General features: G+C 44.8%; 1 protein-coding gene across 14 annotated transcripts in view; it reads left to right on the plus strand.

The window, feature by feature from the left end:
• Nucleotides 1-18,101, plus strand: part of DISC1 (DISC1 scaffold protein) — a 419,870-nt gene that overhangs the window by 61,908 nt on the left and 339,861 nt on the right. For all 14 annotated transcript variants that reach the window (XR_010319406.1, XR_010319407.1, XR_010319408.1 and 11 more), the window contains 2 exons: nt 5,512-6,485; nt 13,818-13,887. Coding sequence is in view for 11 of the 14 variants with exons in the window: in XM_064276660.1 (XP_064132730.1) it covers nt 5,512-6,485; nt 13,818-13,887 (1,044 nt within the window). In the remaining 3 variants the exon portion in view is untranslated. The remainder of the gene's footprint in view (nt 1-5,511; nt 6,486-13,817; nt 13,888-18,101) is intronic.

The raw sequence follows: 18,101 nt of genomic DNA on the forward strand, positions 1-18,101 counted from the left end.
TATTCCACATAAGGACTGGCTGTTATCTGGCAAACAAGCTTTGCTCAATAGATGCTTATTACAGTGACCCGAAGCCGCTTCAGAATCCTCAAGCACCTGCTGAATTATTGAAGAAAGATGAACTTGTGCTCAGCAGAGTTTTTGTGCTTAGTATATGTCATTGGATTCTGACTCTTTGAAAACAAATTAAGCTACGTGGATGTATGGTTTTTTGTGATTCTGGATCTCCAGTTAACCTGAACATCTTATAAACATCTTGTGCCTCAACCAGGACAAATAGAATTAAGTTTCCTTCCATACAAAGAATATATTCATTTATGCTTCCACTATACTTAAGTCATGTTTTATGTCTTTATATGCTTGTTTTTTCACTACTATATGTGTTATATGTGTACCCAGTAGCAGTGTCCAAGTTCCTTTATTTACCCTGCAGGTGACAGACATTCCTTCCCTACCAAGCCTTTGTCAAGACCTTCATTGTACTTATCATTGAGTTATAGGGCAGCCAACCATCTTGCGAAGCCCACACAAGCATTTTGGGTAGATTTTAACTTTGGGTCTTGGTTTCAAGATCTTCCAAGTACATTCATGAGTCTCATGTTTTTTTAAATTGTATTTTTAAAAAAATTTTATATTTCAAAATAAATATTATCTGGCCAGTGTGTATTTGAATTCCTTCTCTGTATGAAACACCATCTTAGAGGTCTAAGAACCCAAGGAGTTTATACGTAGCAGAAGTTGGGAACATTCAGATACATCGAAGAATTAATACTAACCATGCTAAGTAGTAATAATAAATGGGGAAAAGAGAAATGTGGACATTTGGTTCCATTTGAGCGGAAGGAGGGAAGCCCTGTGAACTGGGTGGAGAGGAAAGGTAGCTGTTGGGGAGGGGGTTGGGAGCTGAAGCATGGGAAGGACTCGGGTGGAGGGAGGAGAGCATTAGAGGCAAGGCAGACAGGATTCTTTCCTGCTTGGCTGATTAATATCCATTTCCCTTGATTTTCCCCATAACCAGGTAGACAGGTATGTCTGAGCCCTCTCTCTACCTGTCCTGTAGCTAGAGGCCTTTGGCATCTGGGTCTAGTCTAAGCTCCCACCCTCCGCTTCTCTGAACCTCAGAGCTCCCTGGACGGGACAAGAGGTGGCGTGGGGAAAGTGTACAAACAGGGACCAGCAGCTGGTCTGCAGTGTGCACAGGAAGGAGATGTCTGTGCCACCCTCCCTGGAGCCTGTCCTGGAGTGGGAGGCCACGAGGAACACACATGCTGCTCTGCTTAGGGGTCCCCTTACCCTCCTCATCCTTTCCAGGCCAGGTAGGCAGAACGAAGCCACCGCTCCACCCAGAGGAGAAGGGCACAGGTTGTTTCCCAGACATTTTCAAAGCCAGCCTGTATTTTACAGGCCTTACTACCCGCTTGCCAAGCTCTTCTTCCTGCCTTCTCGAAATCTCTGTTCCCTGGGGGCTGATTTCAGTTAGGTGTTCAGGAAGAATCTTCTCTCTAAGCTCTGAACGAATCATAACACTTTCTTGGCTTCAGAGCAAGATGGTGGGCTTTTTTTTTTTTTTCAATTCTAAATCTCTACTTTTTTTCTTTTTTAAACAGGCTTTATATTTTAGAGTAGTTATAGGTTTACAGAGAAATTGTACAGAAAGTACAGAGAGTTCCTATAGAGGGCTCTGTCCTCTGCACCCAGTTTCTCCTGTTATTAACATCTTGCATTCCTGTGGTACATTTGTTATAACTGATGAGCAAATATTAATATGTAATTATTAACTGAAGCCCAGAGTTTACATTAGGGTTCACTGTTTATGTTGTAAAGTCCTATGGGTTTTGACAAATGCATAATGTCATGTGTCTACCATTACAGTATCCTACAGAGTAATTCTGCCTTAAAAAGTTCCTGAAAATGCCCTGTGCTCCACCTCTTCATTCCCCCCACCCCAAACACCTAAAGCCTCGTAACCACTGACCTTTACTTTTGCCTTTTCCAGAATGTCATAGAGTTAGAATCACACAGTATGTAGCCTTTTCAGACTGGCTTCTTTCATCTAACAACATGCACTAAAGTTTCGTCCATGTCTTTTCGTGGCTCGATAGCTCATTTCTTTATATCGCTGAATAATATTCCATCTTATGGATATACCACAGTTTGTTTACCCATTCACCTATTGAAGGATATCGTGGTTGTTTCCAGTTGTTGGCAACGATGAATAAGGCTGCTGTAAATATTTGTGTGCAAGTTTTCTTGTGGACATAGGTTTACAACTCATTTGGGTAAATACCTAGGAGCAGAATTGCTGGAGCTTAGGTTTAACTTTGTGTCTTGCAAAGTGGCTGTGCCATTTTGAATTCCCACATTCTTGCTTTTTGAGCAAATCTAGGAGGTAGCATTTCAGGTAACATATATAAGTGATAAGTGATAATATATTTCTGGTCAAGGATGTCTTAAGCTTCCTCAAAAAGTAGAGAAAGGGAGGCCTCTGGGCCTCTGGTTATGGGGAACTGGGGGTCTCCCTAAAGCCTAAAGGTTTCAGGACAATCCTAGATCAGTCCAGAAGTGCTGTCCAGATCCTAGCCCTGTCAGCTCCTCTCTTCCACCCTCTGCCCTCTCCTGGGCTCCTGGGGGTTAGAGTTAATAGTGTGGCAGCTGCTGCATCTTGGTCCACCTTCTGGGAGGCACATTGGATGGCTGAGTGCTCAGAGGAGGTGTGGAGCTGGGTTGTCTGTATGTGTGGCCCCTCTGTCCCCTCCTGCTCCCCACATTTGATAAACGCTCTGCTTAGGTCTGGTCTTCACAGGTTGTTGCTCCTGCAGCGCTTAGGAACATGTTGCCAGCAGGGAACTGCTTTGTGCAACGAGGCCCAGCTCATGGGGATTTTGGAGTCTTGGTTTTAGAAAAGGGTACTCAGGCTGAAGTGCTTGCAGGCATGTGAAAAGAAATTACAAATTATTTTGTACTTAGCATTGTTCTTTTAACTTCTGAAGGGTCATATGTGTGACTAATAGTTTGATAAATAATAGTTAAACGTCTTTTTATTAAGCCAAAAACAATATAGCTGTAATTGAACTCATTTTTCAAGATATGGAATTATTGAATTGTTTTCCTTTGGTAATTGAAGCCAGAATTTAGTGTTCTCTGCACTTCCTTTTGGATTCATGGTTCTTTAGAAAATATTTTGCTAGTTTTATAAGGGTTGTGAGAGCTGTCCTCTCCTAAGTCTCGCTCTCCTGACTTCTGAGCTCTACAGCTCTCCTCCCCCCGCCACCCCCGGCCCCCATGGCTCTCCCTACTGGCTGGGTCCTGAATGCTGCAAGGGAGCATTGTGTTCCCAAATGATGGGATAACAACAACAACAAAAAAACCCAAACCCATTTCTGTTGAGTCAATTCTGACTCATAGCAACCCTATAGGACAGAGTAGAACTGCCCCATAGGGTTTACAAGGAGTAGCAGGTAGATTCGAACTGCCGAAGTTTTGATTAGCAGCTTGAGCTCTTAACCACTGATGAGATACCTGACAAAAAGGACAGAGACGTTGCGCTGGATCAGAGAGCATAGCAACCCTGTTTGGCCCCCTAATGATTCCTTCTGTACATTTTCATCATATTCAATCCACTGCTCCCTCCTTTCCATGGCCTCTGTCACGAAGAAAAAAGGAATCTTTCTTGTTTTCCCGTCTCTTTATTACCCCAGTGGATGGACTCAGAGGCAAAAGGAAGAGAAAGCGTGCGCTTTGGCATCAGAAAGGCTGGTCATCTACTCTCTGGGGGCTCTGGGCAAATTAAAGGTTCCTGAGCTTTAATTTTATTAATTTTGAAGTGGGAATGGTACCCATCTCCTACGGTTGTTGTTAGGTGTCTCCCTCCCCCGCTCTATCCTGACTTCCTCTTCTGGTTTGCGGACTGCCCTTGCCTCCATTCCTCCGTTCACAGCCAGCTTCTGGAAAGTGTGTACACTGGGTGTGTTAGCCCTTTCTGGGTCCCAGCTGTCTGCATGCCCTGGTTGGCAAAGAGCAGGTCCCTGGGTGACTATGTCTCGGGCTATCTTGTCCTCAAATGTTCAAAGTCAGGGAACAGGTGGTATGTGCTGTAATGCTTGTCCCTCCAGAAAGTGAAAACCGTGTCCTTCCTGGGGACTTGTGTGTGCCACAATCATGACGCACTGGGATGTTCAGTGCTGGCACTTTCTGTTTAACCATGACCAAGATTCCAGGAATGAGTACGTTGTGGGGGCAGAAGGAGGGTGTCTGGACATGAAACAAAGCTTTCTTCCATGTCTTGTCACAGGCTGTGGTATAACCACAGCTGTGTTTAGTGCTTCCTATCTTACTTTTATACCTTCCATCACGTTTGTGACTCAGCAGGGCCCTGCATTAAGAGCACTGTGCAGACTAGTTGAGTCAGGAGACTTTGGCATTGGTTTTGGCTCCGCTGCTTGCAGGGGTTTCTGGGAAGTCAACTTTTCTGAGCCTCAGTTTCTTTAACTATACTAGTTATAATTCCTGATCTGGTTGATTCGTATGGTTTTGATCCAGAGGAAATAAAATTAATATAGGGAAAATGCTTTATGAATAGTAAGGCACTCTGTAATATAAAAAGAATAAGTCGCACTTTATATAACATTTATTATAAGTGCCAGGCACTGTTCTATGCTGTCTATGCATAGTAACTTATTTACTTTAATTCTCACAACCATCTGTGAAGGAGGCACTGCCCATAGTTCCATCTTGCTGATACAGAAAGTGAGGCACAGAGAGGTTAAGTAACTTGCTGAAGGTCACACAGCTAGCAACTGGCACAGCCAGGGTTTGAACCAGGCAATGTGGTGCCAGCTCTGTGCTCTCAGCTGCACCTCATTGCCTCTGTAAGGTGTCACCATTTGCCATTGTTCCTACTCCTATTCCATAGCCAGGGGTGTAGCTCAGCCAGTGGTTTGGAGAACATGTCAGGCAGGGGCCCCTTAATCGACTGTGAGATGAATCCACAGGCAGAAAATGTAGAGCTGTGATCACAGCCCCCACCAGTTCTTTGGGGTCCACAGAATGAGTCAGGCACTCAGGGACGTGGGCAGCTTGGGTAATTCAAACTCCCGGATTGCTCAAGGAGTAGCTACGATTGAGGAGCACACTGGCTTTCCGGTCTCAAAAGAATGTGTTTTCCTGGCTCCCTCTGGGACGAAAGGGCTGACGAGCAGGAAAAGGCAAAGGACAGAATGTTGGTGGGCTTGGGAGGGGCAGCTGAGGTAGAGGTTGTGGCTGAAGTGTTGGCATAACTCAGTGTGGCCAGCTGCTCTGCTAAATGGAAGTGCCGAGATGCTGTGTTTATTTCTACCTGTTTGGGCAAGCACAGGGCTCATCAGAATTGTCATACTGGGTGTCCCCATGGTCACCGAGCTGATGGACATGCTGAAGCCCCTGACCTCCTGACTTAGAGATGTCCTCCAAATGCAGTCCAGCCAAGCCAGTGAGGTGTGAGTGTTCACTGTGCCCTTTTCTCTATTTTCCTAGGCAGCCAGAATTCCGTCCCACCTGCAGCGTCTTTTCTGAAGAAGCGGCTGGCAAGGAGGCCAGGCTACATGAGAGCTGCAGCCGGGCCTCAGATTGGATTTCTCACCCCTGCAGTGGGCACACCGCTCCATGCCCAGGGCGCAGTGTGCAATGAGGAGCACCTCCACTCTGGGTCCAGGGCCAGGCTCCACAGCCTCGACTCAAGCCAGGGGCGAGGCCTCTCCCTGGGGAGCCTGACCGTGTCTTCAGGGGGCCACACAGGTCTAGCTCTGAGCCCTGGGAGGGGATCCTCCTGGTGTTTTGGGATTCAGTCCAGAGCAGGCCCCACTCTGCCTGACAGGCTTATCAGGCCCTATAGCCCTGGGCACATGGGGTGCCAGCAAGAGTTTTCACCCATGGACAGTCCTGAGGTCCCGGGTCTGGCCCACGAGAAGGCCTGTGATGAAGGAGCAAGGGGCATCCGGCCACAGGGGGACAGCAACAGCTGTAGCCAGGGAAGTGGCCCCCCAGCCTCCTCAGCCCCTCTTGTCTGTCCTGCTGCCTTTATCTCGAGCTTCAGCTTCATCAGGCTCTCCCTCGGCTCTGCGGGGGAACGCGGGGAAGCAGAAGGCTGCCTGCCACCCAGGGAGGCCGAGTGTCCTCACCAGAGCCCCACGGAGGTGAGCACGAAAGCTACCAGAACGGACAGGCCTGAGGAGGACCCGGGGCTTCTCTCCCAGCCACTGCATCCCAAAGCTACTCAGGGCCTGGAGGACTGTGCCTGGGCCACAGGGAGCAACTCCAGGCCAGGGAGGGAGACCCTTGCCTCGCTGGACGGGGACTCTGCCCTGTCTTGTTCCTTGGCCTCCTTGGTGGCTGGCCCCTCTCGTTCCGAGGGCAGCATCTTGGGCCATGCTTACAGCTGGGACACCCTGCTCAGGAAGTATGAGCCTGTCCTGCACGACTGCCTGCGGAGCCACAGGAAGCAACTCAAGGTCAGTGTCCCCTCGGCCTCTGGGGCCCCAGGTCTGTCAGAAGTTCAGACCAGGAACTGGGCAAAGGGCAGGAAATGACGGGGTGCTGAGGTGGCCTGACTTCCCTCCTGGAAGCTGAGCAGCTCCTTTTGTGGCCAGCTGCAGAAAAAATGGTCCTGTGCTTCTGTTTCTTCTCTCTTAGTTTGAGCACAGATCTGTTCTCATTTTATGCTCTTGGTCACTTAGATGCTCAGGTTTTTTCTGTTAGGCTGTAGGCCCCTCTGCAGTCCCTGGCCTAGGTGATACATGGTCAGCTCCACTTAGATCTGCTTTGGAACAGGGAATTGGGGGCTGGGTGCCGGGTGCAGGGGAGACTGAGCTGGCTGATGTTTGGAAGAGGGTAAACGAAAAAAACCAAACCCCTTGCCGTTGAGTCGATTCTGATTCATAGAGACCCTATAGGACAGAGTAGAACTACTTCATAGGGTTTCCAAGGAGTGGCTGGTGGATTCGAACCGCCAACCTTTCAGTTAGTAGCCAAATGCTTTACCACTGCCCCACCAGGGCTGGATATGAAATAAGGATGCCCTGCATTGGGGAACACTCTAACCTTTGTCTATACTCTCCTCAGTATTCCCTCTTGTTGCTGCGGAAGTCCTTCAGATAGAGTCAGGATGCTTGGTGTCCTCTCTGACCCTCAGTTTCCTTATTTAGAAAATGGAGATAACGATACCTCATAGGGTTGTTCTGAGGCTCAAATGAGCATGTAGGTGCTTTGGAAGTTAGAAAGAACTGTATAAATGTAAGCTCTGGCATTATAGTGTTGTTTTCCACCCAGTTGTCTGAGAGGTCAGAGGAGCTGGGAGTAGGCAAGGTGGTTCCAAACTAAAAAGTTCCCACAATAACCCAGGTAGAAAGACTTTGTGGGTCACCTGTTGGGCTGTGGGGCATATCCTATTGAAAGATAGCATTTTACTCCGGGAGTGTGTGTGCATGTATGTGTGAGTTGTGTGTGTGCTCTGTGTGTGTGTGTGCATGTCTCTATATGTGTGTGTGAATTGTATGTGCTATGTATGTGTGTGTGTGGGATCTGTGTGAGTGTATGTATGTATATGTGTGAGTTTTGTGTATGCTATGTATGTGGTGTGCATATGTGTAATGTGTGTGTACATTTGTATGTGTGTGTATGTGGAGTGTGTATGTGTGAGTGTGGTTTGTGTATGTGTGTGCGCTGTGTGGTTACTTGTATGTGTGTGTGGTATGTTTGTTTGGTGTGTAATGTGTGGTGTATGTCTGTGCTATGTGTGAGGTGTGTGAACTGTGTATGTGTGATGTGTGTATGCTGCTTGTATGTGTGTGTGAGTGTGTATATGTGTGTGTGTGCACGCACATATAGGTGTAAGTGGACATGTTGGGCAGGAAAGTAGAATACCCACTTATCAAGTATTTAGTAGAAGTATCTGAAAATGTGAAAGTTTATGTTAATTTCCGGAAATCCCATCTCATTCACTTTCCATTCTTTACCTGTGACCTGATATTCTTTGCCCTGTTCCAGCCTTCAGGACCTCAGTCTGGCCATCTGATTTATCACTCAGGGGGAGAATGAAGCCAGGGTAGAGAGTAAGATGTGTGAAATCCTTGCATTAAACATGTCCAAACTTGATCTCATTATCTTTCCATGTACTAGAATGCCTCATTCTTGATAAATATTTGCTGATTTGACTTTCATAGAATCCATCCAGTTCCTCTGGCCAGAAGCCCCAGTCATCTTCAACACTGCTCCTCCCCGCCTCCCTGCATCTCATCAGCTTCTCAGTCCTTTCGGTTCTGCTGCTAATGTGCCCCACTGTCGCTGCCCTAGTTCAAGTCCTCCTTATCTTTCACCTGGGTTTTGCAAGAGATTCTTGGCACATTCACCTTCCTCCAGTTTCTCTCCTCTCCAATTCACCTCCCAGGTGGCCAGCAGCATTATCTTCCTGAAACACAGGTTAGATAGTGTCATCCCTTGGCTTAAATGCTTTGGTGGCTCGTTGCTGCTCCATCCAGCACAACATCTGACAACCAAGACCTTTCTCAATCTGCCCCCAGCCTGCCTGTAGCACCTTCTCTCCTGCCTGCTCCAACCCTCTGGGGCTGCATGCCAGTTTCTGTAGAAGCCAGGGGAAGAAAGGCCCAAGCCCCAGGGCCTTTGTGCATGTCTTCCCCCAGCCTGCAGTGACCTTACCATACTTTCTACCTGGTTATTCCTCCTCATCCCTTTTGGTGTAGCTACAATGCCGTTTTCTCACGAGATATTTCCCACCCCCTCTAGACCAAATAAGGAGCCTTGGTGGCACAGTAATTAAATGCTCAGCTGTTAACAGAAAGGTCAGCAGTTCAAACTCACCAGCCGCTCCATAGGAGACAGATGCGGTAGCCAACTTCCATAAAGATTTACAGCCTTGGAAACCCTATGGGGCAGTTCTACTCTGTCCTATGGGGTTACTATGAGTTGCAATCGACTTGATGGAAACAGGTTATTTATTTATTTATTTATGGTTTCTAGACCAAATGCGTCCCTCCTTCCATTTTGTTCCCATAGCCCTTTGGACGTGCCCTATTATAATACTCATCACATTTCATAAAGATTTGTGGGTCCCATAGCCCCATAATTGTAGGAATCCCCTCTTTGTCATTTTTGGATCCTGGTGCCTAGTGTACTTCCTGGCCCTCAGCAGGTACTTGATTAATAATTCTTTTAGTGAAAAAATGAACCTTGTTAAGATGGGCCACAGACCTGTAGTTGGCAGATTTTGGGGTTGAGTGCACAAGTGGTAAGAAGAGAACCTGAGCCCTAGACATACAAAGGACAAACAGCACTGAGTGGAGGTTTGTGTGATTATATTTTTCCAACTCTAAGTGTTAGTTTTCGACACTTGATTTCAGAGCCCTTTAAAAGAAAAATCTTGGCAACATACCTTCATTTCTCCATCTCAGAAATCTGAGTTTTGGCTCAAGTCAGGCGAAGGTTAGAGTTCTGTTCTAATTACTAGCTTCTCTCCCTCCTGAGTAACCTCACAAAACAGAGACTTGCTTTGGCAGTCCTTCTGCCAATTGTTTCTTCCTTTCTCTCAATTCCTCTTACCAGAGTAGGTCCCATCATTTCTGAGAACAAAGCCTGAGCAGACAGGCATCTTTGGGGCCCAGAAGTGCCAGGAATTCACCGTGCCAGCTCTCTGATATTTCCGGGGGCTGTGGTTATGGAAAGCCATCTTGACTCACCTTTTGGATTTCATTTACATTTGGTTTGAAAAAGAAGCAGAGCCAACCCTGAATCCCTTCCTTACCCCTTATTTGTTCAAATGCAGCTTGCTTTTAAAAATGGATAATTGGTTATAGACCACTAGGAAGTTACTCTCGGGGGTTAAAGGAGCCCTTTCAACCTGCAGGAAGAGGGGCAGGGTTGCTGCTGGTGTGGGCTTTGTGTGGTTGGTATATGACCGTGCACGCATTTCCCACCTCCCAGAGTTCTAGCTGTCAGTCCTGCCACACAGGCACCGCGGGCGGCGTGTGCCATCCCACAGAGCCCTGAGGCTGGGGCCAGTGTGACCACCTGGATGGTAGCTTGAGTTCCCTGCCCAGCTGTGTGCTGTTAGGACATTTGCTTCATCCTTCTGTGCCTCTTGTTCCTCATTAAAAAAAAAAAATGGTGACAGCAACAGTTCCTACCTCATTAGATTGTTGTGAGGATTAAACGTATTAATGGACATAATGGGCTTCAGTGTCTGGCACAAAGCGAGTACCCAGAATATCCCCAGTATTATCATTAGATAAATAACTCAGATTAAGAGAGTGTAAGTAAAAGAAAAATAAGTTCTGCCTTCTCCCCACAGAAGGAGCCCTGATGGTTAAGCATTTGGCTGCTAATGGAAAGGTCAGCAGTTCAAACCTACCAGGTGCTCCTAGGGAGAAAGATGTGGCAGTCTGCTTCCGTAAAGACTTACAGCCTTGAAAACTCTATAGGGCAGTTCTACTCTGACATATAGGGTCACTGTGGGTTGAAATTGATGGCAGTGGGTTTGGTTTTCTGGTTTTTTCCCCACAGTTCACATTAAACTTGTATTTTGTCTCAAATGTTAGGTTCTAGACAGTTTATCTGGAGTTTAAGTATCTTTGTCTATGATAATGGACCACCTGAACAAGAGAAAACATGATCACAGGCTTCAATTATTGGAATGTCTGTCCTGTGGAAGAGAAATGCACTTTATTCAGTGTAGTGCAAGTGACAGAAAGAACGGTAGGAAGACAGAATTTGTTCCAATATGAGAAGGAAACTCCTGACAGCTGAGTCCATGAAGGGGCAGGCTGTGTGGGGCTGTCCTGATTTTCCACCGTGTCCACACAGAGGCCTCAGGCTGCTTATCAGGGCTACTAGTGAGGCCTGTAAGGGTGAGGAGGAGCCCTTCAAAAGCGTCCTTCCAAAGACTGGGATTCTGCTGTTCTGTGGCCTTTTAAAGATTGTATTCTAATTTCTTAACCTCCTTTGCCTGCTACTTAAATAGAAATGCAAATCTCAGGAATTTAGTATTTATCTCCTTTTATGATTTGTGTATTTTATGCTTTTAAATATTCAACTCGTTTTACAATATGTGTATTTTACAAGTAACTACTTAGGGACAGTGCCAGGGGTTGGGTGCGGGTGAGAAGTCTGAGATAAAAGGAAATGCTAACTAGGTGTGGAGATGAGGGAGGTGGGGAGGGCCCACCTCAGGTTGTGGAAGCTGGAGAAGAAGGAAAGACATTGCCTGTCATTGGATAGAAAATGCCCATCTGAGCTTGTGCTTCCAGCAAAGATGGACATTCAGACATGCCCCAGGGTAGTCAATTAAGGGCCTTACAAGGAAAAGTGGAGGGGGGAGAAGGGTGGGGTGAGCATTGGCTCTAAAGGAATTTTTCTTTGACCTTTTCTGTAGCTCTTTTGCTTCATTTAGCTCTATTAAGTGTTTAATATTATCACAATTTGAACATGGTGATGGTAATGCTGTAGCTTCAAATGGCAATGAAATCACTTAAATAGGCTTTCTGCTATCGCTAATGTATAGGACTAAGTTACTGGTAAAATTCACAGTTGGAATATGGAATAATTCAAAGACAAAGGGGTTAACATGATTACCATTCAGAAAGAATTTACTGCTAGTACTATGCCTTGTGATAGGCTTTGGAGATTGTGTTAGGATAATCTAGTAACAAATAGCAACAAAATATCAAGTTGCATTTCTTGTTTATGTTTCAAGTTCCACTAGATTGCTGGGGACTCTGCTCCACAGAGTTGCTCAGGAACCCAGCCTGTGCCATCTGGACATATTGGTCACTCAGTGATTGAGACAGGGGAAGAGAACGCTGGAGGATCTTATAAGAACAATTAAATGCTTCAGCCCAGAAGTGACCCATATCACTTCTACTCATATCCCATTAACCAGAACAAGGGGAGAAAGGATGTGTAATCCTTCTACAAGCCCAGAAAGAGTAGAGACCAAACAAGGGTGCACGCTAGCATTTTCTACTAAAAAAAAAAAAATTACTACACAGGTATAAAATAGTTCTTGACCTCGAGATGCTCAAGGTTGAATGGAGTAAACAGATGAAAGAAAACAAAAAGGTAGACATAACATGGGGTGATAATTACGTGTAACTCCATTCTTCCAGTGGTTCAGACCAAAAACCTTGGTATTATCCTTGACTACTCTTACCCTCACACCCCACATATGATTTATTAGCAAATCCTGTTGGTTGTATCTTCAACCAACCATCTTCTGAATATATCCAGAGTCGAACTACTTCTCCCCATCTTTACTGCTATCGCTACAATCCAAGCTACCATTATCTCCTTCCTGGACTATTTCCATCACCGCCTAACTGACCTGCCTGCTTCCATTCTTGCCCCCTCACAGTCTATTCTCAATACAACAGCCTGAATGAAACTGTTAAAACATAAATCAGATCATGACATTCTATTGCTCCAACCCCCCAATGGCTCTGTATGGCCCTCAGAACAACAACAGGACTTTTAAATGGTCTTCATGATGTATTCCCCATTACCTCCCTCACTTCATCTTCTGTGATTTCTCCCTCAATCAACCACTCCAGCCACAGTGGCCTTCTTGCTATTATTTTGCAATGTCAGAGCCTTTGCATGGGCTCTTCCCTCTATTTGAATGTTTTCTCCCAGACAGCCTCATGGTTGACTCCTTTACCAGTTTTAAATCTTTGCTCAAACATTACCTTCTCAGTGAGATCTTATTTAAAATTGCAACACCCACCCTTTTCTAGCATTCCTGATCCCCCTTACCCTGTTCTATTTTTTTCTTTTTTCATAGCACTAATCACCTTCTAAGACACCATAAAACATATTTATTATATTTGTTTTTTGTATTGCCACACTAGAATGTAAGCCTAGGAGAAAAAGAATTTCGTGCTGTACCCTCAGCACCTCAAACAGTACCTGACATATAAGAGGCACTGAATAAATATTTATTGAATGAATCACATGAATAGAAGCAAGTACAAGACACAATGGCAGTATAGAGACAGGATATTTAACACAGACTAGAGGAGGTGACACCTGAGCTAAGTGTTGAAGGAAGAGTAGGTGTAAGCCAGGCACAGAATGGGAGGGAAGGTGTTTTTCAGGGAGCAAGCCCAAATCCATTTGTTGATAACCAGGCCAAGAATCCATCTTCAGGAAGTCCTGGGGCCTCCTGTTAAAAAGAAAAATAATTACAGATGAACATATTGGTAATACTCAGACAAGCGATTGGATCATTGACTCTATGTGCAGGTTAAATAAGACAAATACCCTTTTTTATAATGGAAAATATACAAACCTTAGGACTTTTTGGAAAGGGTTTGTGAAGTCTGCCCAGTCATTCCCACCGAGGCTTCAGAACGGCCAGCTGAGTTTAAGTTCATGCTGTTCTTCTTCTGGTTCCTCTTGCAGCTTTGGTGTGTTTACCTTCATGACTCGAATGGGATTTTTAGAACAGAGACCATTTGGTCAGGAAGTTTGTATTCTTTCTCATTATGCATTTCTTCATGCAGATAAGGGCATAGTATGATGCTTTTGTTTAAAATAACATTCGGATTCTTTCTGGGGATTTTATGCTCAAATTGTACATTTTCTTTACCTAACCTTTTTTTTTTTTTTGAGAACTTGATGTATCTGGTACTGGAAAAAATGTACATTTTTTTTTTCTTTTCAAGAAGAATGAAGTTCTGTTTTGAAATAGTTTCTAACTCTCCTTAGCTTTAGCAAAATAAGTGTGCTTGAATGCTATTGTAATTTGGTTTTCATTTTTCCTTCTCAAATCAACATAGATAAAATCCTTAAGATTAAAGCTTCAGAAACTTCAAGACAAAGCAGTTGAGGATGATGATTATGATAAAGGTGAGTTTTAATTTTTTTCATTTATTATTTCTTCTATTTTCCATAATGACCCATTTCTCTTTCCCACCTTACTCATAAATTGTGTGGCCTGCTTCTCTGGTGGTCTCCACTCAGTAACAGCTGCCTATTTTACAGCAATTTATTTTGTGGATTTCAAAGCACTTTACAAACATTCATCCTTTGGGTTATAACTATCAATTGTCCAGAAACACTTGGAATGCTGCACAATAAAACTTATATAAACTTGTTATCTACCTGCCATAATTCACCCATTCATCAAAAGTATTTGTTGAACACTTATTATATGCTAGACAATGTGACAAGTAATAGGAAAGTAAGGGGGACATGGCATCTTCCCTATAATGCTTATAAACTGAATCCTTCATGGGGCTTTCTGACTTCCTACTCTCTAGGACCAGTGTTAGGAAATGGAACAAGTTCAAGAGATGCTAGGCTGTGCCAAAGGGGTCAGATACATCAAATTCCCTGGAAGTTGGCCCAGAATTTCCAAGATAGAAAGGAGAAGTTACCACCTGAGATCAGAAGATAGAGGAGATGGTCAGAGGAAAGCAAAAATATTAAAATGAGGCACCAGAATAGGAGTTGGGGGCCAGAAGTGTATGAGGGCTGACATGGTGGCTGAATGGATACAGGACAGGTGGAATCAGAGGGAGGTAGGGATTGCAGTTATGGTTGGCCTGGGAAAAATCTGAATTAAGGACTTTGGATGATGACTGCAAGATTTCTTACCCAAATCTACTGGGTGAAGAGAAGAGAGGGCTTAAAATGACTTCCAGGTTCCCCTAGCCATTGATGATCTTGACAGATTCTCCAGGTGATAACCAAGTTTAGCATACCCAGTATTGGTCGGGAAATAGATTGTAGATTTAAGGTAAAGTTTTTTCTGCAAGTCGGTTACCTGTGAGGCATGGGCCGTCAACCTTATTCACCTATATTCTGGCATTCCCAATGAGTATATTACAGACCATTGGAATTGAAGCACTATAGGAAACAGGTGAGCCATCTCCAAAAGCAGGCTGAAAATCCTATTCTAAGATATGCGCCTGGTGGTGTAGTGGTTAAGGGTTTGGCTGCTAACCAAAAGGCCAGCAGTTCAAATCCACCAAGTGCTCCTTGGAAACCCTATGGGGCAGTTTTACTCTATCCTATAGGAAACCCTAGTGGCGTAGTAGGTAAGTGCTACAGCAGCTAACCAAAGGGTTGGCAGTTCAGATCTGCCAGGTGCTCCTTGGAAACTCTACGGGGCAATTCTACTCAGTCCTATAGGGTTGCTATGAGTCAGAATCTACTCGATGGCACTGGGTTTGGTTTTTGATTTTTTTTTATAGAGTCGCTATGAGTCAGAATTGACTCAACAGCAATGGATTTTTTTTTTTTTTTTTTTAATGCTGTCGAGTGTTCTCATTATAGATACCATTCAGGTTGGGTTTAGAACATGACAGGGGGAGTGGGAGGAAGGAAGAGGAATTTGAGGAAGAAGGTGGTACTCTTTAAACTCTCCCACACTCTTCCCCCAGGCTGTCTTGATTTCATAATGATGCTAGCTGGAGGATGGCTGTGTGTAGAGACAGGAGGCAAGTCTGAGGCAAGGAAAATTATCCCCCCAGTTCCTGTGTTGATTGTTGCAGCCAGGTCACAGCTCTCGACAGACTGTAAATGAGCTATTTCTTGAACCGGGGTTCACACCCTGACTTTCGTCTGTGAAAGACAATTAAAGGGAGTTTTGAAGCTCTGTACTATTTCACAGATTTGTTTTCTCTGACATGGGTCAAGTCATGGTCCCTCCACCTTTAACGATCGAAGACCTGGCTTTGCTATAGTCATAGACACAGGTGGGAAACAAGGCCCTTTTTTTCTGTGGAAGACCTAGTGACCTTTCTGGACTTTGTTCTCTCAACGGGCTTCATTAAACACAGACTTTACTTCTTTCATCTTTTCTCCAAACATCCCTGAACACCTAAGGGAACGGGGTAAGATAAAATATGCCTCCTTGGCTGTGGAGAGATTGGAACACTTCTACACTGCTGGTGGGAATGTAAAATGGTACAACCACTTTGGAAATCGATTTGGTGCTTCCTTAAAAAGTTAGAAACAGAACTACCATACGATCCAGCAATCCCTCTCCTTGGAATATGTGCTAGAGAAATAAGAGCCTTTACACGAACAGATATATGCACACCCATGTTTATTGCAGCACTGTTTACAATAGCAAAAACATGGGAGCAACCAAGGTGCCCATCAACGGATGAATGGATAAATAAATTATGGTATATTCACACAGTGGAATACTACCATCGATAAAGAACAGTGAGGAATCTGTGAAACATTTCATAACGTGGAGGAACCTGGAAGGCATTATGCTGAGTGAAATTAGTCAGTTGCAAAAGGACAAATATTGTATAAGACCACTATTACAAGAACTTGAGAAATAGCTTAAAATGAGAAGAAAACATTCTTTTGTGGTTACGAGGGGGGAGGAGGGAGGGAGGAGAGGAGTATTCACTAATTAGATAGTAGATAAGAACTACTTTAGGTGAAGGGAAAGAGAGCACACAATACAGGGGAGGTCAGCACAACTGGACTAAACCAAACGCAAAGAAGTTTCCTGAATAAACTGGATGCTTCGAAGGCCAGCGTAGCAGGGGCAGGGGTCTGGGGACCATGGTTTCAGGGGACATCTAAGTCAATTGGCATAATAAAATCTATTAAGAAAACACTCTGCATCCCACTTTGAAGAGTGGTGTCTGGGGTCTTAAATGCTAGCAAGCAGCCATCTAAGATGCATCAATTGGTCTCAACCCACCTGGATCAAAAGAGAATAAAGAACACCAAAGACACAAGGTGATTAGGAGCCCAAGAGACAGAAAGGGCCGCATGAACCATCCTGAGACCAGAAGAACTAGATGGTGCCCGGCTACAACCGATGACTGTCCTGACAGGGAACACAACAGAGAATCCCTGAGGGAGCAGGAGAGCAGTGGGATCCAGACCCCAAATTCTCATAAGACCAGACTTAATGGTCTGACTGAGACTAGAAGGACCCCAGTGGTCATGGCCCCCAGACCTTCTGTTGGCCCAGGACAGGAACCATTCCCGAAGCCAACTTTTCAGACATGGATTGGACTAGACAATGGGTTGGAGAGGGATGCTGGTGAGGAGTGAGCTTCTTGGATCAGGTGGACACTTGAGACTATGTTGGCATGTCCTGCCTGGAGGGGAGATGAGAGGGTGGAGGGGGTTAGAAGCTGGCAAAATGGACACGAAAAGAGAGAGTGGAGGGAGAGAGCAGGCTGGGGGAGAGTAATTGGGAGTGTGTGATGGGTTTTTGTGTGAGAGACTGACTTGATTTGTAAACTTTCACTTAAAGCACAATAAAAATTATTAAAAAAAAAAATGCCTCCTCAAGGAAGCTGAAATGAAGACACCTTTAGTTAGCATTTTTGTATTTTTTCCCCTTGTGTTTGTATGTTACTGCCTACTGAATCAGAAGTTCTGGGAGTAGGCCTGCAGTTCTATGTTTTAACAAGCCTTTTTTTCTAAGTGATGCTGATGCATGTTGAGGTTTGAGAAGCACTGGTCTATGGCTTTAATCCATGGGCACCCAGACTTCTGGTGCAGCAACCAGCCCGGGGGTGAGGCGAAGTCCTTCTCAATCCAGGAAGAATTTAAAAAGTGGCTAAGCTCCCTAAAAAAACTCCCTAGTGGGCACTTAACACACTGACTTACGTACTACTGTCATTCTGTTTGATGAAGATCAAAGGATATAGCCTTCAGTATGGGTTACACCTCAACATAAAGAAAAAAAAAAAATCCTCACAATTGCACCAAAAAGCATCATGAAAAATAGAGAAAATATTAAAGAGTTGTGAAACATTTTATTGTACTTGGTCCACAATCAGTGCCCATGGAAGCAGCAGTTAAGAAATCAAAAGACATATTGCTTTGGGCAAATCGGCTACAAAAGACCTCCTTAAAGTGTTAAAAAGCAGAGAGGTCGCTTTGAGGAATAAGGTGTGTCTGACCCAAGCCCTGGTATTTGCAGCCATCTCAGATGCATACAAAAGCTGGACAATGAATAAGGAAGTCTGAAGAAGAACTCGTGCCTTTGAATTACGGTATTGGCAAAGAACACCGAATATACCATGGTCTGTCAGAAGAAGGAACAAGCCTGTCTTGGAGGAAGCACAGCCAGA

Source organism: Loxodonta africana, chromosome 25 (assembly GCF_030014295.1).
Source record: "Loxodonta africana isolate mLoxAfr1 chromosome 25, mLoxAfr1.hap2, whole genome shotgun sequence".
NCBI lineage: Eukaryota > Metazoa > Chordata > Mammalia > Proboscidea > Elephantidae > Loxodonta > Loxodonta africana.